The 27,971-nt window shown below is 43.3% G+C and overlaps 1 protein-coding gene and 1 long non-coding RNA gene across 3 annotated transcripts in view; both read right to left on the bottom strand.

The window, feature by feature from the left end:
* Positions 1–36: 36 nt before the first annotated feature.
* LOC129136021 (uncharacterized) lies at positions 37–14,204 on the bottom strand. The gene is made up of 3 exons (XR_008537254.2): positions 14,003–14,204; positions 13,279–13,361; positions 37–184 (listed from the first exon to the last, which is right to left on the bottom strand). It is a non-coding gene; the product is annotated as an uncharacterized LOC129136021 (long non-coding RNA).
* Positions 14,205–15,947: 1,743 nt separating this feature from the next.
* The window catches only part of SAXO1 (stabilizer of axonemal microtubules 1), a 114,161-nt gene continuing 102,137 nt past the window's right edge, over positions 15,948–27,971 (bottom strand). For both annotated transcript variants that reach the window (XM_016960666.3, XM_016960667.4), the window contains one exon: positions 15,948–17,343. In XM_016960666.3, coding sequence (XP_016816155.1) covers positions 16,340–17,343 — 1,004 coding nt within the window. In that variant the 3' untranslated portion in view covers positions 15,948–16,339. The remainder of the gene's footprint in view (positions 17,344–27,971) is intronic.

Here is a 27,971-nt window from a genome sequence, read left to right as displayed (position 1 = left end):
AGCTACTGTAGGAAGTGCGGGGGGAAAAAAGCACACCTGTAGAACTCTTTATAAACAGGCCCTAGTGAAAGGGCAGCATGTTGCCGGGCGGAGAAGATGTCCATGCAGAGTCTATGGTGAGAGCTGCTCCAGAAAGCCCAACTCCAGCCGGTTTGCCAGCAGCTCTCCCCGGCACACCACAGGCCTGTCGAACAGTGTGAAAATATACCAGAAAGCTCTTCTTGACATTTCAGTTACTTTTTTAAGAGGTTTTAGGTTTTGCTTTAAAGAAAAAGCCAATGCTAAAACTATACATATTCACAGACCAGCAACCAAACAATGTCTTACAGAGGCCCCACGGCAGGAGGGAGTAGCTGGAAATGCCAGAGCAAAAACCCAGTAAGGCTCAAATGGTGGGAAGGGCCCAAATACAATGTATGTAAATTTTTCCAGCCAAAAGCATAGAGTCCTTGCTTAGCCTCAAAGATTTCCAGGAAATCCCTGATCCCATTAAGATCAGAGTGGTCGACAGTCACTGAATCTCATTTATGCCTCAGTTTCTTCTTCCTGCAACAGCATACCTCATCAGGTAGGGCTGTGTGAAAACCATTCGTTAATTCACATTGAACTGCTTGAACCCAGGAAGCAAAAGTTGCAGTAAGCCAAGATCACACCACTACACTCCAGCCTGGGTGACACAGCAAGACTCCATCTCAAAAAAAAAAAAAGCTTGGGGGGTATCTGGCATATCATCGAAGCACTTATTGACTGTTAATTGCTATTATCATCAGCATCATCTAAGTTACCTTGGAAGAAACAGGGAGATGAAGGGCACGGCTGACGGAATTTTTGATATTTTACATTACTTCCCATTGTCAGCTTTGAAAGACTCTCCCATGTTTCCATTTTTAATTGAGAAGAAAATCAATTGCTCCTTCAAAGCTCAATATTACACAACAGCCAGGCACAGTGGCTCACACCTGTAATCTCAGCATTTTGGAAGGCCAAGGCAGGAAGATCCCTTGAGGAGTCTAAGACCAGCCTAGACATGGCGAGACCATGTCTCTACAAAAAAAATGTTTAATTACCTGGGTATGGTGGCTCACACCCGTAGTCCCCAGCTTCTCAAGAGCCCTGGAGCTCAAGGCTGCAGTCAGCTGTGGCCAGGCTACTGCACTCCAGCATGGGTGACAGAGTTAGACCCTATCTCACAAAAAAAAAAAAATGAAAAAAAAAAAAACTACGCAAAAGTATAAACAAGAAAGACATCAATGAACCAAGTTCTATGTGTTGGAAGAAAACCTATCAGTCCATGTAGCCAACACAAAACCTCACCAAAAAACTGACAAACTTCCAGAAACATTACCTCCCAGGAGAAATGTTATAATTCCAATGTACTGCCTAGACTCAACTCAGAACACCCAAATGTACACATAACTACCATTTCCTTCAAGTAACTAAAAAGTATGGAGAAATATTCATTCATGGGCAAATATACAAGTAAAAGCTAAAACTAAGGGTATTTCACTTGCAAGTGGTTGAGTTTTTCATAAATAACATGCAGTTATCCCCTCACTTCATCCTGCAAATGAACCCAAAGAAATAGTCCACCTTTATTGGTGGTTTTCAGCTAAAATGAGACAAGTTAGATCTCAACCATCTGTTAGCGGCATTCCCAAAAGAATTCAAAGCCATCTACAAAGGGTCAGGGAATGGTGGGGTAGAGAAAAAGATGGAGCACTTGGGAAGTAACCTAATGAAAACTGACCTGTTAGGTGAATTAACCCAGGGAAGGATAAATCAGGAAACAAAATAAGGCATAACTCCCCTTTGGTCTTGTCTCTCTGTGTTCCTCATTTTGTTCCGTAAACCCACTATAACGTATAGACTTCAGGATTCAGATTCAGTCTGCACTGAATGTGAGTTAAATCAGAGAAGGTTATATCTACCCACATCACATACTGCCAATTAGGACAATATTGGTATTGATTGATGTAAGGCCTTGAAGTAAACAGTAAAGACTTGAATACCCAATGAATTCTACAATCCTCCAAGTTTAACCTCAAATTATTGTCTGCTCTCCACTCACCCAGTTCACTTGGAGATGCTTTTACAAATCAAATGTGTATGAGCTTGTCAGAGACTGTTCTCTTTGGCCAAACCTCAGTTTATTATACGTAGTACCCCAAGATTTTCAGCTGTTTTGTTGCTACCCCAAAACTGAAAGGCAGATATTGGTAATCAAGCCTTTGCTAAAAGAACTGGGCTGCTGCCTTGTCAACTCGTTTTACAATTTCACTCAGATTCTGTAAAGCACCTGGTCCCAACCAAGCACATGTCATGCCTCTGATAACACAATATACAGATGTCACTCACCTCTGTGTTTTCAAAAGGCAAATTCCATCTCCAACCTAGGATTTCCCAGGCTGCCCCCTAAAGATATGGTTTATATGTGTATAAACAGAAATTAAATGTGAGGTTTTATGTGAGTGAGGAAAAAGCAGACAGTCAGGAATGGTTCTCCTGCCGAACATAAATAATGTTTGTTTAAGCAGAATGCTTAGGAGAGCCTGAGAGATTGCATGATCAACATTCAGACCAGAAAGCAGAAGCCTGGGAAACCTGCCTCCCTCTCCGGAACTTCATGATGGCCAGGGTGGCCATCGTTACAATGTTACGTTACAAATCCTGTGAAGCATAGTAGACAAGCTGTGAACAACTTAGTTACCGGGTGAGCAAGTTGAGGAAATGTCTAGTGGTGAAGCCCGGGAGTGTGGTGATAAAGATTGGTTTTCTTCTCCTAAGCCCTGATCATCATTTTTTAAATAACAGTAGAAGGGCCAGGAAATGGCTTGGCTGAGGCTAGTGAAGAACGGCAAAATTGTTCTTCAGTCACCCATCTACAGACAATCCCTGAATTACGATGGTTTGACTTACAATTTCTCAACTTTACACAATGGTGCAAAAACAATACACATTCAGTACACTTCTTCACTGACAATGGGGCTATGTCCAAATAAACTCGTCATAAATTTAAAATACTCTAAGTCAGAAACACACTTTTCATTTCTGATATTTTTGACTTATAATAGGTTTATCAAGACATAACTTGATTATTGAGGAACATCTGGGTTCTGTCTCATGGCTGGAGGTCAGCATGTCTCAGTGCCAGAGCACAGGGCAGGTGCCAGCTCCATGGACTCCTGAACCGAGTTTCTTCAGCCTGCACACGCCCCTCCCTACTCCAGTGAAGAGATTCAAGGTAACCCCCTAAAAGCAGGCCCCCATGACCTGAATCCTCCACACTCTTTGCACAGTGAGGGTTTGCCTTCGTACTTGGCCAAGTATGAAGCAGGGATGGAAAACAACCAAAGTCCTCATCTAGCCCTGGTGGTCCTCGCTCAACCCTTCCAGATGAGTGTCCATCCCTTCTCATCTCATCTTCTTCTTCCTGATTTCTTTTTCCATGACATACCTTTCCTTTTCCTCGGAGTTTAACACACTTTGCTAAGCACCAACTCTGGGCTCCAAGGACACAGGGATGAGAGCCTAGTCCCTGCTATCAGGGAGCTCACAGTCTAATTGGGAAACAGACACATCCCACAGCAAATGACAGTGTGTCCTACCACAGTTATGAAGTCCAGGTTCTGAGGAACCTCCAGCTCTTCTCCCTCATTTGGCCCCTTCCACAGTCAGCACCCAGTGATTGCTCTCTTTATTCGTAATCTTCTCTCATTGAGGCATTTGCAAAGGTCTTCTAACTGGATTATTTAAATCTACTCTGGTCTCTACCAATCCACTTTCCACACAACAGCTAAAACTATTCTTATATTGCCTATAAAACTTCAGTATAAACTGATACATATGTATAAAATTAACTTAAATCTGTACTCTTGGGGCAGTTAGATAACATTTAAAACACCCAATCATAAATCCACCCTCCAGAAATGACCATCCCAAGTATTTCAAATATTATTATCTAAATCTGCACTAGAAAGTTCATTAATTATACAAAGTTTATTAGTCACACAGTAGTGAAATACGCTGTGTTTGAGGACTGGAGAGAAGAAACGAACATGACTGCCCTTGTACAGATAATCTGAGAATCCAGCTACTATCATTTGAACGTGCCCCTACTCCACTCCAAAATTCAGCTGTTGGCAATGTGGTGGTATTAAGAGGTGAGGCTTTTAAGAGGCAATTAGGTCATGAGGGCTCCTCCTCTCATGAAGGGGATTAGGCTCCCTAAAGAGACTTCACAGAGGGAGTCCATTTCCTTTCTGCCCTTCTACCTTCTGTCATGTGAGGACACAGCATTCCTCCCTTCTGGAGGATGCAGCATCAAAGGCGCCATCTTGGAAGCAGAGAACAGTCATCACTGGCACCTTGATCTTGAACTTTCCAGCCTCCAAAACTGTGAGAAATAAATGTCTGCTCTTTATAAACTACCCAGTCCGTGGTACTCCTGAGAGCACAAATCGACTAAAACACCAGCAAACCCAGTAGCCTGATGATCCAAGTCTAGTGTTGTCTTTGGTTCTATGTGCCCAACTCTGTTTGCCTGGTCTGAAGAGGGAAGTTTTTGGCTAATCTTACTTTAGGAACATTCACTTTAGAGTAACTAACCATTTATCAGGGTGCCTAGGGTTGGACAATAAGACTTATTCAAGTTCAGGGAGCAGGTTACACAAGTACTTTGGACCAGTTTGCTAGCATTTATGCCCATGCCAGAATTTGGTCTGAGACTTGTTTTCATTGTAACACACCACCTCAGGTACTGAGACTGTGTGGGTGGAGACGCAGCCTCAGCCTCTCATGGATGGGAGCTACCCATCTTCACCATGATAACTTGGGAACTGCTGATCAACAAAAATGGCTTAAATCAGTTCAATAAAGACCTTCCCAAAACACGGTTTGAATGTTATCAGTCCTGTGCTTTAAAATCTTTATACATTCCCACTGTAGTTAGGACTGAACTCCTTAAAATATCCTGAAGCACCTTACAACAGCCCAGCCTCATTTCTGGCCACTCTCTCTGGGTGGCTGGCCTCAGTTCCATGAACGCCCCATTCTCCTTCCACTCTCCACCTTCTCATGAGCCATGGAATAGCAACTACCACACCCACAACCATCCACTCTTGTTAAATCAGGGCAGGTCAAGTATGGAGGCTATAAAATCCATGTTACATAAAGTCTTTAAATATTGACCAATTATCCAATTCTTTTCCCCACCGCCTTGCAGCAAAGGCAGAGAGCTGGGCCCCTCCATCTTTGATAGCCTTTAGAGTTGGATGCTGCCTGAGATCCAGAGTCACCATCAAGGGTACAGAATCCTATCTTCACAAAGCTACCTCCCCCCTCACCTCTCCTCCATTTCCCCATGGCACACTTCCAGGGCACACTAATTTCAGGGCCAGGTCTGGATTTGTGGTGGAAACATAAAATTATATTATTTATTGTATAATTATTTACAACCTCTCTTCTTCTAATTGATCTTTCGTCTTGCTGAAAAACTGATCTTTTGTTTTGCTGAAAAAATGATGGGTGGGAATACAAAAGAAAGTGACCAAGAGAAGACTAAATTGTATGACATGATAAAGGATGAAGAAATCCTAAGGGACAAGATCTGGCTAATTGGCTGGAGAGGCCTGGGATGAGGAGACACAGGAGAAAAGGGAAGGAAGGGAAAGAAAAGGGAGGCAGGTCACATTTCAGCTGATATTCACAATCTCAGGAAGCTATTCCCACTGCCTGAGCTAACTCCCATCCTCCCTTCTCCCTCAAAGCACACAGCACAGTCACTATTACTTATCCAACCCTGGTGCTGGTAACCTTGACTTTAGAAAACCCTTCCTTGAGGATGTCAGAAAAGACCCCTTTCTCCCTAAAGGCTGTGGGACAGAAAAGGGAAACAGAGGAAAGGCTTTCAGAAATCAAGGATGTTGCAATCACTTCTCAGGGACCATGGCAGGAAGCAGAAGTGCAAGACCTCCTTCACTGCAGGTTCTCCTCAAATCCCCACCATACCTCAATTCCCAGAAGCAGCCTGTAGCGATCCCACCCTCATCCTTCTCCATGGATGATAGTTCTGTCCTTTCAGTCACTTAAACCCAAAATTTTGGCATCATGCTCAGTCCTCTTATTCCCAGCTCACATCCAATCAGCAACTTCATGTGGCCCGCCTTTGAAACACATGCAGAACGTGACACTTTTCTCATGGCCCCCACTTCTCCCCACCAGGTGTGAGCCGGCATTGCCTTCTATGGAATAAGCCTTCTACTAGGCCTTGCTTCTACCTGTGCTCCCCTACAGCCGGTGCTCCCCTACAGCCTGTGCTCCCCTCCATAAGCAATCAGGGTGACCACAGTGATGATTTTCACAGACATCAGATCTTGGCACTTCTCAGGTCCAACCTTGATGTTGGCACCCCTCAGAATATGAGCCAAATTCCTGGCAATGGCCTGTGAGGTGCTCACTGGCCTCCTCACTGCTCTCTGAACACAGCTAGACAGAAACATGCCCACCTTAGGGCCTGTGCTCTAGCTGCTCCCTGACAGCCACTTGGCTCCTTCTCTCATCTCCTACTTCAGGCCTCTCAAATCTCACCTTCTCAATGAGGCCCTTCCTGGTGGCTCCATTAACTGAAACCTGTGCCTCCCAGAACCTGAGCCTCTTCATCCCAACGACCTTTTCCTTGTTGCCTTCTGACATATCAGATCATTAATATGATATGTCATATTTTTTATATTTAGTATGTGTTATTTTATTTATATTATTTAGTATGTGTTATTTTAATTATACATTATATAATTGCTCATTATTTATTATGCTTATTTATTATTAATGTTTATCTCCCCCTCACTAGACCATAAGCTCCACAAGAGCAGGATCTGAGTCTGCTCTGTTAACTGATGTAGGCCCAAACACCCAGAAGAGTGCATGGCACCCAATAGACGTTTTTGGAAAGAATGAATACGTTTAAGTACATATATATGGATGGATGGATGGGAGGGAGGGATGGACAGAGGGAGGGAGGGATGGAGGGAGGGAGGGACGGAGGGAGGGAGGGAGGGACAGAGGGAGGAACGGAGGGATGTGGTCAATGCTATGACATGGCATCCCATCCATCCTGATGACCAGAGCTAAGTCAGCTGCGAGGGGTTGTGGAGGAGGAAGTAGGCAGATCTATGAGGTGGCGGTTTACATGACAGGACATATGGAGGGAGAAGACAGGGTTCCTGAGTCCCCACCTACCACACAGGGAACTCGCTGGACAAGTAGAGAAAATGAATGCCTGGAAGAAGCTGAAGACCACCTGGGGGCCATCTGGGCAGGCTCCCTGGGAGGTGCCCTGGGACAAGAGAATGTTAGAACGACTGACCCAGGACTCTGAAAGAGGGGCTGCACAGGGTGGGGAAGGGCACTATGATAGTCTTAAATCAGGCAGGTTCCCGGAGCCCACGGGAAACAAAAGTAGGAGTCTCATGGAATCTTCCTGAGCTTCTTAACCAAGAAGATAAATGCTTCCTAAATACCATCGTTTGGGGTTTTATAAGACAAACTCCAAGATGTGAATATGTGTTACCAAATCACAAGACAAAAATACGTTTTTCCTTGGTGTATCCAAAGGAATTGTTTTCTAGAGTGAAGAGAATCCAACCTAAAGTGACTAACTGTTTCAAACCAAGAACTTAAACATTGAATGGTCTCTTCAAATAACCTTCAACTCCTGGCTGTAATCATTCCTTTTTACAGATTAGTCTTATAAATAAACATCGTGTAAAAAAACCCCATTGGAATCTAATCAACATTTTTGTATCTGTGTTCCCAGAAGCAATTATTGAATAGATCTGGATGCTAACTCTATACTAGGTACAGTGGAAGATCATACACAAACACACACACACACACACATGGTTACTGTTCCTAAAGTTTTTTCAACCTATTTCTTAGGTCATACACCTGTAAACTGCATGCCCCTTTAAAAGTATTCCAAAATTCATTCTTTTCTCTCAATCTGAATGAAGAGATTATTCTTGCATCTCTCTAGCGCTCCCCTTCTTCCAAGGTACCGTTCAAAAACTACTGTCCACAAGGTTTGTTTTACAAACCTCATTTCCTCTAATCCCCTGAGCAATCCTGTGAGGACTTTGCCAAGTTGTATGACCTCTCTGAGCCTCAGTTGCCTGCCTGGAAAGGCAGGAATAACAACAGAGAGGGGTTGCGTGGATTGAATGAGATGGGATGTGCTGGTGCTTTTAGAACTCGAAGGGGTTTTACGCAAGTGATACTCGCATGAGTCCATTGTCCATCATAAATGAATTTTCCCAGGCCCTCTGTGTCCTGCATTTTGGCTGTACCATAACCTCTCATTTATCAAGAAGCCAAATGATCTAAACTGTCAACAACCAGGATATTTTAACACTCAGAGCTGACCCTGAGAAGCTACAGGATCCAATGAGATTTCTGAATCATAAAAGATAGATTGAACTACATGTCTGCATGGCATGTGTATTTTATTGTATTCTAAACTTATTTGAAAAATTTATGATGAGTACTTGGCAGTACTTCTCCATGTGTGTTCCAACAGGTTTTACACAATAAAAAGGCTCTATCGTCAGAGCTGAAAAATGTTGCTTCTTCCTGCTCAGTGTTCATCCCTCCCTTCCCTGGAAACTACACCTCAGTTTTCCTTTGGGGACCCACCCCACCCCTTCAGCCGTCATGCAGTTCATGTAGTTCACACGAGATTGACCCCACACATACACACTGCTCCGTCCAGGGGTGGACCCCAATTCAAGCCTGGATGATTAGTATTTTCTATTGCTACAATGATCAGCTCAGGGATCAGCATAAAACTCAAGCCCAGCAAGAATCAATTCAGGTACTTTCACTGGAACCACTGGGAAGCAAAGGCCCTTTTCTCTCCATTGGGATTGCTAGCTAAAAGGATGTTGTAAGGCCTATGTAAGAGGGCATTGTGGAAGAAAACAAAGCCAAAAGGTGAAGACCAAGACCTCATTGTATCCCTGACACCCCTGGTTCCAACTATGCCTAAAGTCAACAGAGAAAGCCCTAGACTGTTCAACTGCCTGAACCAATAAATCCTCTTTTTTGCTTAAGCACTTGTAATTGCAAGAATGCTGATTCATACACTGGGTTATACAAAGTTAAACAAGGTTTCTTTACTATAGTGCTTCACAGAGCCTTCAAAATATTAACATGCATTATGAATCTCCAACAGGGAGATATAATATACAGCACTACTCAAACTTATGTGTCCAGTGAATTTTTTTTGTAAGACCATATCATAAGGCTTGTATTCCATAGAAAACACCTTGGGAAAGGCTAATACATATTACCTATAGGTTAACCGAATATTAAAATACTATAAATCCCTATTCCCTTATTATTCTGGATAAATGAGACAAATGGGAATTCATTTATCCAACACTGTTGATGCATTTTTCCAGACTTTAAAAATGTATGTATATAATTTTTTATTCTTTTTTACTAAATTGGGGTCATAAGCACAAACCATGGTATATTTTTCCAGACTTAATAAAATATGTGTGTATATACAGTCTTTTTTTTTATTATTATACTGGGGTCATAATTCCTGAGCTGCTATACTTTTGAGTTCTGCATTTTAAAATATTTTGGGCCTCTAGTCTCACTGCCAAGCTATCAGCTGTCACTTTGCTCTGTTTAAATGTGTCTACCTCTAGCAGCAACCCCTAGTGCTCTGCTGTGAGCTAGTAAACAAAATGAAAGAAACTCAATGGAATTGTGTGTTTAAAAAACAAAAGTCGGGGACGGGGGCAGTGTGCTGAGAGTAAGAGCCAGGGTAGGGGTATGTACTGAGTAGAGTACCTAAGTTTCTGTACGTGAAATCTCTGTCGATGTGTCGATGATTTTGGCAATTTAAAAGTCACTTATTTCCAGGTTCCTGCCTTGGTTTTGGACAGCTAAAGTTTCTAAATAACTGACCTTTGAATATGGGAATTGTTATACTACTTAGCCAAGAAAAGAACCACTCCAACTTGATAGTAAGCACTGAACTCTGCTTAGGAACTTTAAAATGAAAAATTCTTTTTTTAAGGCCAGGAGCATTCATAGTCCAAAAATTCCATTTCTTCATAAGTCATCCATTGGCACAGAAGTCAAATTTCAGTCATTTTTCAGGCGTTTTTTTCTGCCTATAACTCTCAAGTCACTGCCTGTTTAAAGGGTATTTGCGGACTCCCCTGTTTTATGATCTTATAATAAAATAGATGGGGATTTGAAGCAACAGGGAGGTAACTAAACTCCCTTGTTGTCGTTGTAAGTATAGCCTTGGCCCTAAGAAGGTAGGCAGAGGCATAGGCAGGCAGGCTGGCTGGTCTGAGTAACATGAAAATCAGTGTTAGATTCAATCACAGCAGTGGAAACTCTCTTTTTATTTGCATCAGGCTGGGTTTGCAGCCACACTTAGAGGGTTGACAAGGAAAATGCATCAAGATTTCTCATGTAAGTATCTAAGGATCCAGAGGCTTCAAGAACCAGGGCACCTGCAGCCCAGTAGTGTGGCTGAAAGAAGGGCCTAACCTCGCATTGCCCCGATGCGTTTTCCAGATTCCGGAGCACATGTTCTGGAAGGGTCACGGGCTCCTGGGCTACTGTTGCACCCTCAAAGTGGGGAGGAGCCAAGCACCTGCTCAGACAGCCATGTGCAATTCTAAACCTGCTCTGCCAAAGAAAACACCCCTGTCTGCCCCAACCCCAGCATTTATGCTCAGAAAGGCCTCTGTCTTCCCACTTTGAGGGCTGCTGACCAGATGTGGACCTGGGTGAAGGCGGGGCAGGTCTGAGGAGCCAGGAGGTCATTAATCCTCAATTAGGACTGTGCACACCCCTGCCTGCTCCACCTACTTCCTCTTGACAACTGCACAGCTAAAAAGCACTTTCAGAGGAAATGGATCCCTCAGTTCATCTTCTGGACGAGTCATTTTGGAAAGTGTTTTTGTGCAGATCTCATTGCCCTGGGGCAGTTAGCTCCACTCAGAGGCCAAGGCAGGCAGATCATGAGGTCAGGAGATCGAGACCATCCTGGCGAACATGGTGAAACCCTGTCTCTACTAAAAAAAATACAAAAAATTAGCCAGGCGTGGTGGCGGGCATCTGTAGTCCCAGCTACTCGGGAGGCTGAGGCAGGAGAAAGGCATGAACCCAGGAGGTGGAGCTTTCAGTGAGCCGAGATGGCGCCACTGCACTCCAGCCTGGGTGACAGAGCAAGACTCCACTAAAAAAAAAAAAAGGCAGAAAAAGGAGGGTCTTATTCTCAATATCTACGTTACTTCATTTCAATTTTAGGGCAATGAGACTATAATGAAAAGGCAGTTAGAAGTCACACACAAAAGCCAAACCCTAAGATGGGACAGGCAGTGCTGGCTCCCTCAGCTCAGACCCCAGCCAGGACTGTTGCCCCTGACGTCAGAATTGGGCTGTGGTGTCTGCTCAGCTGCCCCTGGTCTGCTGATGCTATCTGAGAGGGTGTGGAGGCAGACAGCTGGAGCAGAGGATGGAGGTGGGAGAGCATAGCCTCAGGGAATGGCCTGGGGTTCAGGGGTTAGCAACCCCTCCCAGGGTTCTCTTCACCTGCACACACCAGTTAGCCTGGTGCTTATTCTGCTCCAGGTTTGCCCTTCTGCCCAGTCAGAGCCAAAGTCACCCTCCAGGTATGCTTTGCAGTTGAGAAGACTCTGGTAAAAGCCCATGAGCACTTCACGCCCTCCAACTGGCTCTAGGCCAGGTCTAGCAACGGGCTGCCTGCCTGTGCTTACTCCTTCCCACTCCTCACTCACACGATACTAAACCACAGCAGAGGAATAATGAAATATAAAATGCCATCATGAAGAAAATGGGAGGAATGTCCTCAAAGGACAAGGGATTTCAAGAAACCTGAAGAAGGCAGGTGAATGCTGGAGTGATGACTGACAAATGTATAAGAGGAAGCCACAGCCTGGAATGAAGACACGGCCAGGGAGCTGGAGCTGCAGAGAATGGGGTCTATAGACAGAAGCTGGTGGGGCTCAGGATTTGAAATGACAGGTACCACAGAGGGCAGGGGAGCAAGTAGTGCTATAATCAGGGGCATCACTAGCAAGGGACCTATCCTTCCCCATCCTCCAACCACTGTCCGGCACAAGAGCTTGAAGCCAGGCCAAAAAATGAGGCTCATCTTTAAAGACATTGATTCCTGGGAAAATGCAGCCAGCAGTAGAATGAAGAGTCCTTTAAGCTGATTTGGTGCTATATTCAGACCTTAATGGGGTAGGGGATTGGAAAGTGAATTCCTGATCCCCCCAAAATGAAGGCAAACTACCAGAATCTCCACCCACACAGGTGGCCCCAGTGTAACGTGAACCAAAGGACAAGGCCTACCCTGGTCACCTAGCCTGCTGACAGGATGGCAGACCTGCCCATAGCCTGAGGTTGTCAGATACCACCATCTTAAGAGGACTGCATGCCCAGCAGACGCCCCTGGGCACCGTACCCTAAACCAGCAGACCACTTCCAGCCAGCCCAGGGCTCCACACAAAGCCCACTCTTACCAGCCAATCAACCTCACTAGAGAATGTCCTTTCCTCTGATAGACTAGAATTCACCATCTTTCAGCTGTAAAAGTTCGACTCTCATTTTCTGCCCCAGAACCTCATCCCCAAGAACCTACTCGATCCTGCATTGAAACAGCCTTCCTGCATAGCCATAACACTTTTTTCCCTTCTGTTCTATTATATTAATATCTTTGACCTCTAGTCATTTTTATTTAATGGCACACCTAAAGTTTTGGGAACCCTGGGCTAGGGTAGGTGATTAAGCTCCCAATTCATTCTCGTAAGTGGAAGATATGCAGTATAAGCATGTGCACACATTTTTGAGAGAAGACAACATGTTTGAAGGTTTCCCGTTGTCAGATTTGTTGAATCAGATCACACCAGGTATAGGGCAGTGTGTGCACATGTGTGTGCCTGTCCTTTCATCATAGAGCCTTTTACCAGCAAACTCAATATGGAAGCCCAACACACAGACCTGCTAAAGAGGTGCATGAATTAGAACTGAGAAGGAAACCAGTGCCCCATCTGCTCAGCTCCACTTTCCTCCTCGTGGCCCAGTTGCTTTCTCAAACCAGATTTCCAGGAAACATAGTTAGAAACCCTGACACAAAACAACTAAAGAGTAATTCACCTGTATGAGGAAAATACACATATATTTTATTTTGTAAAATATGTTAAATAAAAAATGAGCAGTTATCCTTACCTGCACACTTGTAAACATTGACTGATGAAATCATAAGTAGATTCAGCCAGTCCCAATTCAGCAATTGTCTTCCTCATCCTCATCTACATTTAATGAGAGTTAAATGTGAGTCAGGACTAAGTGACTGACATATACACTATCATTCAATCCAAACAGCAAAACCATGAGGCCAGGATTGCTATTATCCACATTTTCACATGTTGAAGAATTTGACCAAGCTCTCATAGCTTGTGGTGTCAAGGGCCAAGGTGCAAAGCCAGGTCTGGACTCCAAAAACCATGCATGCTCTTCACTACCATGAAGAGGCCCCAGATAGGCACTTTGTATTTTTTCTGTATTTTCTAAGTGTTTTACTTGTAATAATCACTTTCATAATATTAAGAAAATTTTAATTTGGAAGCCAAAAAAAAAAAGAAATAGGTAGTAGGGGGAGAGTTGGGTTTTTTTTGGTTTTGTTTTGTTTTGTTTTTGTGGTTTTTTTTTTTTTTTTTTTTGAGACAGAGTCTCGCTCTGCCTCCCAGGCCGGAGTGCAGTGGCGCGATCTCGGCTCACTGCAGGCTCCACCTCCCGGGATCATGCCATTCTCCTGCCTCAGCCTCCCAAGTAGCTGGGACTACAGGTGCCCGCCACCACGCCTGGCTAATTTTTTGTATTTTTAGTAGAGATAGGGTTTCACCGTGTTAGCCAGGATGGTCTCAATCTCCTGACCTCATGATCCGCCTACCTCGGCCTCCCAAAGAGAGTTGGTTTCTTAAGACCAAGAAGAACAGGCAAGGTAGGGATGCCCTAGGGTGGCCTCTCCAGCCTGGGGTCACCATGAAGATGGCCTCATTACAAAGGCAAAGCTCAGACAAAATTCTTCACTCCAACAGGGTCTGTGCTCCTCAGTCAGCCAGGTCAATCCCATCCTTCAGCTTCTTCCCTTCCTGTCAATTGATAAAATTAGGAAAGCTTATTAGCCTTGATGTTACCAAACACTGTCATATAATTATACTGAGAGGAGAGAAAGGGATGGTGTATGAGAACCAAAATTCCTCATCTGCCAAAACAAAGCATGTCTAAAGTTGATGAATCAGCACATAGCAGTATATGCATATTATTTAGGAATGTGAATAGAAGTATTAGCAAAATAGATAATTTAAAACTGTTCTCTCTGGGGAAATATCAATGGGGGAAGGCTAAGCAGCTGGGACATAAGAGATTGCTGTATTTTTACAAGCATTTTAGCACTATTTGGCTTTTCAAATCAAGTGCCAATATTTTTTTGATTTGTTAAAAAAAAGTAGTAATAATAAAACCTACCCTTCTTAGTGTAATCCTTTAGCTTAATGAACTCCAGTAGGCTCAGACAGAATGTGGTTTGATGTGGTTTGTGGAGCCAGGAGATCTGAGACACAGAAGATGGGAGGCGCCTGGTGTTGTGGAAGAGCCATGGGTCAGAAAACCTGGATTCTGACCTTGGCTCTGCTGCTCCGTGCTGTATGGCCTTGGGAAAGGTGCTTAACCACTCTGAGCCTTTCTACCCCTAAGGGCAGGCACTCAGACCCCATACAAACCAATGAGAGGATTAAATAACATAGATCCCAACCCAACAATGAAAACAAAGCTCATGGTGAGGATGCAAGGTGTGGGGACCTGCGAAGCCTGGGTCAGGTGGGTGAGAGCCATGGAAAGACAGAGCCCTAGATAGAAAGGAACAGGCCCCTGGTCCCTCCACCAGGCCCTGAGCCCAAGCCCAAGGCTTTAGACATGAGCTGAACTCCCCCCACCTTCTCCATGCTACTCCCAAGTTCCCTGAGACCATGGAGTATATTTCAGGACTCTGTGAACTCGAGAGAGGCAAGTGTCCCAGACTTAAGTCTACGTCCCTCTGTGAGGCTGACCCAGACCCATGAGCTCATCTAACTGGCACAAAGTCTTTCCTCAATTCTGCCCAGTTAAAAAAAAAATCTGCAGGTTAATTGGCTGTATCAGACCCTCTTTAACAAAGTCGCTCCTCAATTTTGCTCAATTAAAAAAATATAAATAAGATAACTTTAAATTACTTGGCCTTAGAAACAAACATGGTAAAAACCTTAGGCTCAGGACAGAAACTCCAGGGCGGAATGTGGCTCACCACTATGTTAAACTTTGTCACAGGTCTGGTCACAGCTGTCATTTTAGGACAAGCACATCCAGGCTCTCCAGAAACCAGGCCAGCCTGGGGAAATTTCTTCCAGGCTCTGAGCATTTAGAAGAGCCCACAGCTTTTGCTCACAGCTCAAGGACCAGGCGTTGACTGCCTGGTTGCCAAGGGTGCTTTTTCTCCCTCCTCTCCCTGGAATCATAGCCTGTACCGGCTTGGGGTTGGGGAGAGGTCTGGTAGGTTCATGCATCACTGCCTCCCTCTTTCTTTCCCTCCGTCACCTGTGACTAAAGAGATCCACACCCCATCGAACAGCACTATTCTTGCTGGTATGACATGCAGTGAAGAGGTAGAAGGATGTTTTGTGAAGCAGCCCTGCACACAGAGAACCCAAAACAAGACTCCAGACCAGGCCCAAGGCACCTCCACCAATACTGATACACAATGGGGGTGCTAGTATAAAATCTCCCAAAGGTCAAAAGCAATACAGACTACTCTCTGCATAGCCAGCACATGAGTGTAAACACACAGACCTACAGATTCATTCCTCCCAAGATAAAATTTATTCTTTGGCGCTTCATACTTGGCAAGGGTTAATCATTATGTCAGTTCATACAATGATTAAATTAATAAAATACATCTGGATCAGAGAAAACCTCAGAGACCAACTTTGATTCCATAAGCACAAAGTAAAGGACCTGAAACGGGGTGGGGATGCAGTAAAGGAGAAGTTAAGGGGAGTTAATTAGCCAGTGATTAAATGTCATTTTCCCTGAGTCAAGTGATTCTCATTTTATTCAAGTGCTCTGCAAGTGGTGAAGGTTTTTTGTTTTTTGTTTTTTGTCATTTTAGGGAATTCTTTTTTGTCCAACAAATAATTCTCAGTTGTCTGCTTTTAAAAGTACTGTGTAATTTCTAAATTACTATTTTTCAAAATCAGGCTAACACTTCCAACTCCCTCTGGTTGGGGTTTTCTGAATCATCTACAGAAAGATGGCTGCTCTGCTGAGAGCCTGCCTGGGAAACTGGTTTGTATATCCTGTGACCCAAAGCATCCACTTCCTCAAAGGTGTAGCCAGGAGGCTCAGGATATGAAGCTAGGCACCTGCCCATTTCCTTGGGAGTAAAGCTGATGGTGTAGGTGGTCTGGCCTTCCACAGGGACATTTCCTCGAGGGCCAGACCAATGAGGCTTACAGCTTTTGGTATTGATAGGCGGGTGGGGCACATAGTGGGCCCGAGTGGTGGTCAGACAGTCCAGGGGCTCGGTGGGCAAGTCCAGCTGGGGAACGGGCTTGACTGGCTCTGTGCGCATGCTGGACCACTGCTTGTAGTCATCCTTGGTGGTGGAAGAGCCTTCAAAGCGACCGCACTTCTTAATCTGACGTGCAGGTCGGCAGGACTGAGCTGGGGCACCCTTAGGGCATGTGTAATGGGCCTGCACTGTTGTCAGAAGATCCATCCTGTCTTCGGGAGGGACGTAGGTGATGGGAGCTTTGGAGAACATCCGGGGCGTTGGCCAAGCTTGGTACTTATCTCGAAACTCAGTGGTGTTACAGAAAGGCATGTCTAGCCCAGGAGGCCTGGCTAGAGGTTTCAAGCTCTTGGCAGGCTCCCCCATCAGGCCCCGGTAGGATTGTTTTTGAGTGGTAAGGCTTTCAAAGGGGATTTCACAGGGCCTGAACTTCTCTGCTTCATGCACAAAGCGCTTCTCTACGGGGTGGGCCACATAGCTCATCTTGTAGTTAGTCACATCCTCCAAGGGGATGTTACAGAGCTTTGGCATGGCCAGAGGTTTACAGCTTATGGTCTTCACAAGGCCTTTTATGGGGTAATCGTCCTGGTGTGTGGTTCTGTTATCAAACCTGACTGATGCCGGCTGGTATTTGTGTTCCAGACGAAGTGGCTCTCGCCTTGGTTGGTTCCAAGGCAAATAATCAGCTGAAATTAAAGCAGAAGAGGTAATTAATAATAAATCAAGTCAACCAACTTGCATATATTCTACAGAGCCCCAAGGTCTTAAGGCAGGCTCCGATGAAGTGTTCTTTGAGACAAAGAAAGAACAGAGCACATCCCTGCTACCACTTCATTCAAACACCTGATGTGTCAACTTTATGGTACTTGCAGGCAGAAGAGACAAATCTACAGGAGCTCTCATCACACCCCACAATACTGCATGCAGGGATCTTAGAGGGTCCATGGTCGTGAGAGGATCCAGGGAATCCATTCCTGCAGAAAAGTTCAACCACTAGCTTACTCTGACAACACTTCCTTTCTTCTGTGGAGAAGGTACTTTCTCTGAATCAGCATGGAAGGAGTGAGAAGATGCATGTGATGTAGTGAGATAGAAAATTCACAACCCACCACTGGTGGGCCACCAGCCAGATGAACCAGGCCTACCTGGTCGTCTGTGGAGTGACAGCCCACTGTGTCCCTGTAATCCTCACATCTAATCCACATAAATCAAATATGCTGCTCCAAGGGAATAGGGCATTGTATTGGGTGGTGAGAGAACAGTGGCTGCCACTTATATAAAACTTATTACATAACAGGCAGTATTCTAAGTGCTTTGTATATTAACTCACTTAATCTTCAGACTGTCCTAATAAGGTGGGTACTATTAATGCCAGTTTTATAGATGCAGAAACAGATATACAGAAAATGAGGGAATTTGTCCCGGCTCACTTGGCTAGAAGTGGAAAAGCACAAATGCAAATTTAGACCCAGAGCCCACGATCTGACCCACTCTACTCTCTGGTTCTAACAATTAGGGAATACCAACTACATGTCGGTCAATTGTGCTCAAGTCTTTCCATACATGATCTTGTTTCATCTTCACAATAACCCTTTGTGATGGGTATGATTCTCTCCATTCTACAGATTTCTAAATACAAGGCTCAGAGGAGCTAAGAAACTTGCCCAAAAGTCACATGGCTAGTGAGTTGAGTTGGAATTTAAACCGTATTGTTGTCTCCAAAGCCATGTTCTTCTGATACCTCATATCACACTTAGGGGCATTTTATTTCCAGATGGAGTAAAGGTTAAAGAAAAAAATAATCAGAGGGAAGATTTTCAGGAGGAAAAGAACTTCGGAATGTTTGAAGAATGAAAAGAACTGGCCAATCTAGATGTCCATCTCCAGAGGAACCTCTGCTGTGGGGCTGGAATGGCCAACATAATGGGAGGCCTGGACCCCAAGGAAATCTGCAGTAGAGATGGCCTCCATGCATCTTGAGGACCAGATACTGTCTTCAGGCAGCACTGTAAGCCTTTGAAACTGGCTTTGCCACACAGACCATCAGGGCCAGCACACCAAGACTGAAAGTCTAGGTGAGAAAAATGGGATGACAAACCATGTGATTCAACTGCCTTGGCACTACTGGCATTTTTTTTTTTTTTTTGAGATGGAGTTTCACTCTTGTTGCCCAGGCTGGAGTGCAATGGCACAGTCTCAGCTCACCGCAACCTCCACCTCCCAGGTTCAAGCGATTCTCCTGCCTCAGCCTCCCTAGTAGCTGGGATTACAGGCATGTGCCACCGCACCCGGCTAATTTTGTATTTTTAGTAGAGACGGTGTTTCTCCATGTTGGTCAGGCTGGTCTCGAACTCCCGACCTCAGGTAATCCACCCACCTCGGCCTCCCAAAGTGCTGGGATCACAGGCGTGAGCCACCACGCCCGGCCTACTGCTGGCATTCTTTCAAAATACTTGACTAACATCCAAGACCTAGGTTGCCCCATCGGGCCCATAAATTACCAGATTTAAAGTAGCCCTAGTGAGCCCTCTGAATCTATAGGGAATTCTCTTGCTTACTGCTGTACAAAAGGTTAGAAAAAAAAGCTGCTTCCCAGGAGCCTTGGGTATACACACCAACACTAGTGGAGTCCACAGGCACAATTTGTAACAGTTTTATTGAAATCTAATTTGCATAATAAAAGGTACCATCTTAAGTACACAATTTAGTGACTTTTATGGAGTTGTATATCCATCACCAAAATCAAGTTATAGAGTATTTGCATCATGCCAAAAATACCAATTATCTTCATTTGTAGTCAGTCTTTACTCCCATCTCCAGCCCCAGGCAACCATTAATTTGCTCTTGGTCTCTATAACTGCGCATTTTCTAGACATTTCATATAAATAGAATCACCCAATATGTAGCGTTTTGCATCTGGCTTCTTTCACTTAGTGTAGTGTAATTGAGGTTCATCCATAATGTAGCCTGTATCAGTAGTTCACCTTTTTATTGTTGAATAATATTATATGATACCAAATTTTGTTTATCATTCACCAATTGATGGACATTTTGAGTTGTTTCTACTCCTTGGCTATTATAAAGAAATTCTGCTATGAGCCTTTGTGAAGAAGTCTGTGTGTGAACATATATTTTCATTTCTCTTGGGTAGATAATAAAGTGAAATTGCTAGGTTGTATAGAAAAATCTGTCTTTAGCTTTTTAAAAAAGATACTGCCAAATGTTCTCAAAGTGGAGAAGAAGATGTGCCATTTTACATCCCACCAGCAACGTATAAACATTCTCATTTCTCCACATCCTCGTCAACACTTGTTATCATCTGTGTTTTTAAATTATTATAGACGTTCCAATGGGTATTTAGTAGTATCTTGCAGTGTCATTTACATTTCTCTAATGACTAATGATGTTGAGTATCTCTGCATGCACTTATCAGCTCTTCATGTGCTTTCATTGGTAAAATATTGAGATGTTTTGCCCATTTTAAAATTAGATTGTCTTCTTATTGAGTTATAGAATTCTTTGCATGTTCTAAATACAAATCTTACACCAGGTATGTGATTTACAAATTTTTTTCCAAGTCTATCACTTCTCTTTTCATTTTCTTATTATTTTAACAAAACACCCACCTGACACCTGACTCTTTTCATTTCTTAATGGTGTCTTTCTAAGTGCCCAAAGGTTTTGAATTGCGATAAAGTCCTATTTATATCTTTAATAAATCATGCTTTTGATGCCATATCTAAATTCTTTGCCTGTCCCAAGATATCATAGATTTTTCTCCCATGTTTTATTTTGAAACATTTATAGTTTTAGCTATTACATTTAGGTTTCTGATTCTTTTGAGTTTGGATGCGGTAACTTCGTCTTTTTGCATGTGGATATCCAACTGTCCCAGCACCATTCATCAAAAAGACTATCCTCTCCCACACTGAAGTGCCTAGGCATCTTTGTGAGAAGTCAACGACAATAGACATAAAGGCTTATTTCTGTACTCTCAACTTAGTTGCATTGGTCATTATACTTGTCGTTGTGTCAGTATAACTGTCTCAATTGCTGTAGCTTTATAATAAAGTTTTGTAATCAGGAAGTGTAAGTTTTACAACTTAGTTCTTATTTTTCAAAAATACTTTCAGCTATTCTGGTTTATTTGGATTTCATATATAAAACCTAAAATTACTTTGCCAAGTTCTAAAAAGGAAAAGGAGCCTGCTGGGATTTTGATAGGAATTGCATTGAATCTACAGATCAATTTGGGACAACTTTACCTTAACAGTATTGAATCTTCCAATCCATGAACACAGAATGTCCATCATTTTTGTTCAGATTTTAATTTCTCCCAGCAATCGTTGGTAGCTTTCAGCATGCAAGACTTACACTAGCTTTTTTAAAATTTTATTCCAAGATTTTATTAATTTTGAGGCTATTAAAAAGAGAACAGTTTTCTTGACTCCATTTTGATTGTCCATGCTAGAATACAGAAACAATTGATTTTTATATATTGTTCAGTACTGACATCTCGCTGAACTCATGTATTAGTTCTGGTAATTTTTGTGGATTCCTTGGTGTTATCTGCATACAGGATCATGTTGTCTGAGAACAAAGACAGCTTTGCCTTTTCCTTTTGAGCCTAGATACATTTACTTGTCTGCTTGCTTTTCTTGCATTATTGCACTAGCTAGAACCTCCAATACAATATTGAGTGGAAGTGGTGAAAGCTGGCATCCTAGCCTTGTTCTCAATCTTAGGGGGAAGCCATTTAGTCTTTCACATTCAGTATGATGTTTTAGAAGTACAGATTTCTTTTGTGAATGCCCTTTATCAGGCTGAGGAAGTTTCCTTCTAGTCCTAAGCTTCTTGAGAGCTTTTATGAGTGTTGAACTTTGTCAAATGCTTTCTATCAACCAAGTGGCTTTTTTCTGTTACTTTATTAATGTGGTATATTAATTGATTTTCTGATGTTACACCAACTTTGAATTCCCAGAATAAATCTCATAGTTTTATAAATATTGATTCTGTAATTGTCTTTTAAATGAATTAAAAGAAAAAAATATCTTTTTAATGATTTAAGAAGAAAACAAAGAAAAGTATATATTTACCTAATTACATTTACCAGTATGCTTTACTACTTTTTGTGTAGATTTGTGCTGCCATCTGGTATCATTCCCTTTTAGCCTGAAGGATTTCCTTTAGTACTTCTTGCAAGCTAGGTACCTGTAACTTCTCTCCATCTTTATCTGGGAATGTATTTTGCCTTCATTATTGAATCATAATATCACTAGATATGAAATTCTTGAAGGATAGACTTTTTTCTTTCAAAACTGTGAATATGCAACCAACTGCCTTCAGTCCTCCATTGTTTCTGAAGAGAACTTAGCCATTAATAATGTCATTTTTGGGCCGGGCACGGTGGCTCACGCCTGTAATCCCAGCACTTTGGGAGGCCAAGGTGGGCTGATCACGAGGTCAGGAGATCAAGACCATCCTGGCTAACATGGTGAAACCCTGTCTCTACTAAAAATACAACAAATTAGCCAGGCGTTGTGGCAGGTGCCTGTAGTCCCAGCTACTAGGGAGGCTGAGGCAGGAGAATGGTGTGAACCCGGGAGGCGGAGCTTGCAGTGAGCTGAGATTGCAGCCACTGCACTCCAGCCTGAGTGACAGAGTGAGACTCCGTCTCAAAAATAATAATAATAATAATAATAATGTCATTTTTCTATATGTGATGAGTCATTTCTCTTTTGCCTCCTTCCAAATCTTTGTTTTTGGCTTTCAACAATTTGACTATGTTATGAATAGATGTGGATCTCTTTGTACTTATTCTATTTGGATTGTGCCTCTTGAATGTATTAATAAACATTTTTCATAAAATTTGGCAACTTTCAGCCATTAATCTATCATTTTTCTGCCCCCTTCTTCTCCTTTTGGGGCCATGATTATGAGTATGTTAGTACACTTTATGGTATTCCATGAGTCTGGTTTGGACCTTTCTCTTAATTTTTTTCTGTTCTTCAGATTGGGAATCTCTATTGAACTATCCACATTTTTGCTGATTCTTATGCCAGTTCAAATCTGCTGTTGAGCCCCTCTAACGAATTTTTTATTTTAGTTATTGCCCTTCCAACTCCAGAGTTTTCATTTGGTTCTTTATTATTTCCTGTTACTGATACTCTCTATTTGATGAGCAATTGTTGTCATACTTTTATTTCCTTAAATATGCTTTCCTGTTATTCTTTGACCATATTTATAATAGCTACTTTGAAATATTTGTCTGCGATGTCCAACATCTGGGCTCCTGCAGAGATACTTTCTGTTGACTGCTTTTTCCCCCACCATGCATGGGTCATACTTCCCTTTTTCACATCTTACAATTTTTTTGTGTAAAACACAACACTTTAGATAATATGCTGCAGCAACTCTGGATTCTGATCCCCATTGGGAGTTGGTTTTACTTGTGTTTAGCTTATCTGCACTAATTCCATAGAGTCTTATCTTCCCTGCAGTGTATGGCCACCGATATTTTTGTTCATTTTTTTTATTTGTTTTTGTTTTTAATTTGCTTGTTTGTTTTGAGATGGTGTCTTGCTCTTGTTGCCCAGACTGGAGTGCAGTGGCACGATCTCAGCTCACTGCAACCTCCGCCTTCCCGGGTTCAAGCGATTCTCCTGCCTCAGCCTCCTGAGTGGCTGGGATTACAGGCGTCCACCACCACACCCAGATAATTTATTGTTTTCTTTTTTTGTATTTTTACAAAAAAATACAAAACCTCCTGACCCCATGATCTGCGCACCTGGGCCTCACAACGTGCTAGGATTATAGACGTGAGCCAACTTGCCTGACTTCTTAAGGGTCACTCTGTCAGCATAGTTTAGTGGTCAGCCAATGATTGGTCAGAAGTTAAACTTAAGAACTTTAAGCCAGTAAGGCATTCACACTTTGCCAATGGAGCTGTGTGTGGGTTAGGAAAAACACATACAAAGATCAGGCAGTTTATAAGTCTCATTTGGCTTTTACTTCCTATTGGGCTTTCTCATGCCTCCCCTACACAAGCACTAGGCCTAACTAGGGATGATTAGGGATGATGAGTTGATAGATGGGCTCCTCTCTGATTGCCCTTGAGCCTGCATTTAGCCTTGCCCATGTGCACAGCCTTCCAGACTACTCAACCAGGGATGATGAGTTGATAGATGGGTTTCTTTCTGATTGCCCTTGAGTCTGCACACAGTCTTGCCCATATGCACAGCCTTCCCGACCACCAGGAATACATATGAGCTTATCAAGACCCACTGTGTCTGTCTCATTCTCTGAATCTCCCTTCTTACATTCCTAGCTGGTTTGCTGGTCTGTTGCTTGCCACAACTAGCACTGCAGCCTCAGACTAACTCAGAAGTTGTCTTCCCTGATTTCTTGCCATTAAGATCACTATTGTTTTTATTGAAACTCCTGGGTATGCACTCTATTCCCAATCAAGTCAGGCCCCACTGACAGCACAGCTGCTTGTTTCCACAGCCTAGCCTGCTCCGGCAGAGCCACTACATAAATGAAACAGCAGGGGTGGGGATGGGGTGATGGAAGCAGCCCCAGAATAAAACATCACAGACTCCTAGTGTTAATAACCAAGGTGCCACAGTTTCTTTAATAAATGCTTCTCAATTTTTTTGCATACCAGTGGCTGATTTCCAGAGTCTAGAAATGGTTGATTTTCACTGTTTTGTCCAGTTTTGTCATTGCTTTTTGGGAAGAGGATTTGCCAAGCTCCTTACTCCTCCTCTCCAGAAGTCCTGATACCACCCCCTCATCCACCAGTACGCTCTTAAGTTTATTTTAGGCTGATAATACTACCAACTATTTATCTAAAATTGGCTTCATTTTAATTGAAAATCTAATCTTTCTCCAAGAGCCATTAATGGCTCTATCAGCATCTTGAAAGCATTAGGGGGCCTTGGAGGGAACCATCTTGCTGAATATAAACCACATGTTTCCTGCCCACCCCGGCCCCCAGACTCCAGGCCTTGCTGAAACGGAGGCATCTACCTGTAGATGCCTACGCACTCCCTCAAGGTACTTGGGGGTGGGGAGGACAGGGCTTTTCTGGCTCTCTTCTGTGATGGATGAAGTGTTAACAAAACAGATTTCTAAGCTCAAAGTTGCCTCATCTGATTTCTGATACCCAACAATATAGTTGAAACCACATTATTATCCAAGCCTCCCGACTTCCTCCACCCAGCATTTATTACCAAAAACCTCCACAGGACCCTGAAAAACCTCAGAATTTCACATGACAAACTATTCACATGCCAGTAAAGTCCTTCAGGGCCAGAGTGTCATGTGGGTAATTGGCAAGAACTTCTTTAAAAGGGATTCCATTCAATAATGTGCCTTTAAAAAAACAGCTAAACCTAAAGCTGAGCATCAAGTAATTACACTCTCAATCTTTCCAATTGCACAGTGTTTTGAAAATGTCACAAATTACAACCAAATGCTGCTAAAGCATATTTTATTGGTGGTTTTCTGGACCCCAGTAAAGGTGCTGGCCATAGAGTGAAAAGGGGAAAAAAAGATTTCATATTTTTTCTGTGGAACAAATGTAAGCAGACCATATAGACAAAATCTAGATGGCACCCACTGAAACATGTATTTAATAACCTTGGTCTTTGGTTTCTCTTTGGGTGGTAGAGGAGGAAGAGAATCAACGTATGGTCATAAAACATGAAGGTTGTTATGAAAAAGACTTAAGAAAGCAGCAAATTTTCACAAGACACAAACATGTCACCCAAGGGGTGATACACCAAGAGATAAGGGTGTGACCCCTCATAAATGCATGGGGTTATTAAGGACTGACCCAACCAAATGGTAAGTGGCATGGGCCTTCTCAATCCTCACTTCTGCTCCTGGCCAGGACCCATAGGGTAATAGCCTGGGTGGGGATTTGTGTAGATATGCCAAACTCTGTCACCTGGAGCCCTTGTAAACAATGATTCAGAACCATTCATCCATTGAGTCCCTCACTTGACACACTTTGTTGTGTCATTCCCTGTGTTCGATGCTGGGAATACAGATGTTGGGCATTCAAGGCACAGTTTGGGAAGCCCTTCTATCACAGGTGAGTGACAGAACAAACAAACCACTTCAATTAATAGAAAAAAAGTATTTGCTATAGTCTGAATGTGCCCCAAAATTCATGTGCTGAAACTTAATCCCCAATACGGTGGTATTGGGAGGTGAGGCCTTTTGGGAAATGATTGCATCATGCGGGCTCCACCTTCATGAATGGATTAGCACTGCTATACAATGACTGGAGGGAGCTAGCCAAGGCCCTTTTTTCCTTCTGGCTTTCACCACATGAGGACACAGCAACAAGGCACCATCTTGGAAGCAGAGAGCAGACCCTCACTGGACACCAAACCTATCAGCGCCTTGATCTTGAACTTCCCAGCCTTCAGAACTGTGAGAAATAAATGTCTTATTTATAAATTACTCACTCTCAAGTATTTTTGTTACAGCAGCACAAATGAACTAAGAAAGTAGTATTCAAAAAAAAACCTCATAAGACACACATGTTGCAAACTGGTACCCATAGGTTAATCTAACTATAAATATGTTTCCTTTAGCTACATACTGATTTGTTTTAAAATCGGAATTGCAGAGGAAAACTATGAACTCCAACCTCAAATGCACATGTTCCAAGAACAAAAACCCTGTCCATCTATGCATGCCTGGTTCTGAGCAGTCCAGTTCAGACTTGACTGGTGTTCATTTATTAACTCTGTTTAAGTAGGCAAGCAGTTAAGAGGTACCAGAAGTTTAAGGAAACTGAGGAAGAAAATAGGATTTTCTCAATTTTAACTTTGTCAGTAGGGAAGTCAGCCATTATATTAGTCAGTTCTTGCACTGCTATAAAGAAATGCCTGAGATTGGGTAATTTATAAAGAAAAGCAGTTAAATTGGCTCATGGTTCTGCAGGATGTACAGGAAGCATGGTAGCATCTGTTTCTGGGGAGGCCTCAGGGAGTTTTACTCATGGTGGAAGGCAAAGTGCAATAAGGCATCCTACACGGCAGGAGCAGGACAGAGAGCGCGAGTCGGGAGGTGGGGAGGTGCCAAACGCTTCTAAACAAGCAGATCTCAGGGGAACTCACTCATTATACAGTACTAAGGGGGCAGGGGGGTGCTAAACCATTAAAAACAGCCCCCATTATACAATCACCTCTCACCAGGCCCCACCTCCAACACTGAGGATTACAATTCAACATGAGATTTCATGGGGGCAGAGACCCAAACCCTGTCAGCCATGATTCAGTTTAAGCTGTGGAATACTCACTCTTCTGTAGTTTGAAGAGGACAGCCTGAGATGTAGCTGTATGGACAAAGGGAGAGACAGGGGAAAACGGCAGTGAAAGAGATTAAACAAAGAGTACTGCTGGGGTGTGGTGGGGTGCATGTGTGCGTGTGTGTGTGTGTGTGTGTGTGTGTATGTTGAGCGGTAAGTAGTCTGCTGGGGAGAAGTAGGGAGGACTTCTCTTTAAATGCTACATATAGACCTCCTCCATCCTTGCCAACCCCCAAGACAAGCAAGGAGCATTTTTCACTCGCAGACCTCTCCCTGCACCTAGGGCAAGGTGGAAGAGAGGGAACTGAACTGACAGGCAGGAGCTCTGAAGAGTCTCTCCCTATACTAAGATTCATAAACCAACAGGGCCCACAAAGACAGTGTAGAGGAGAGGCGAGTCCGCCATCGGATATGCCGTATCACCACCCATGGTGGAAAGCGCTTACTGCAGTTTCATTCCTCTATCCCACTAGCTCAATGTCTGTGCTGCCTGATTTCTGGTCTTCTTGTAAACACTGGATTAAAAAGGAGAAGAATGCATTCAGTAGAGGCAAAAAGTGCCCCCCAACACCCTACCCATGGTCATACACCTGGTTGTATGGACTCCTGTGTGGTGCCTGCTGTGAGAGGGTAATTGGGAAAGAAAAAGACAAACAGATCCCTGCCCCTTGGAGGTTACAGCCTGGCCATTAAAGGAAGCATTAAAAGTATACAATGCATGATAAGACAGGGGAGTGCAAGGCACCCATACAGCATCCAGCCTGACATGGCGGAAGGGCTCAGAATGTGATCTTTCAGCTGCTAACTGAAAGGATAAGTGCTAGATTAAGGAAGCAGAAGGATTCTATATAGAAGGCATCACATGTGCTAAACAAATGCCCTGAAGCAGAAAAGAAATGTAGGAAGGGACCTGAAAGAAGGCCCTGAGGCTGGAGCAGAGGGGCTTAGAAGACACCAGGACTTCCAAGGCATCAGAGGAGGCAGTAA

This window comes from Pan troglodytes, chromosome 11 (genome assembly GCF_028858775.2).
Source record: "Pan troglodytes isolate AG18354 chromosome 11, NHGRI_mPanTro3-v2.0_pri, whole genome shotgun sequence".
Classification (NCBI taxonomy): Eukaryota; Metazoa; Chordata; class Mammalia; order Primates; family Hominidae; genus Pan; species Pan troglodytes.
Note: the sequence above shows the minus strand (reverse complement) of the source record. Positions and strands in the feature narration are given on the sequence as shown.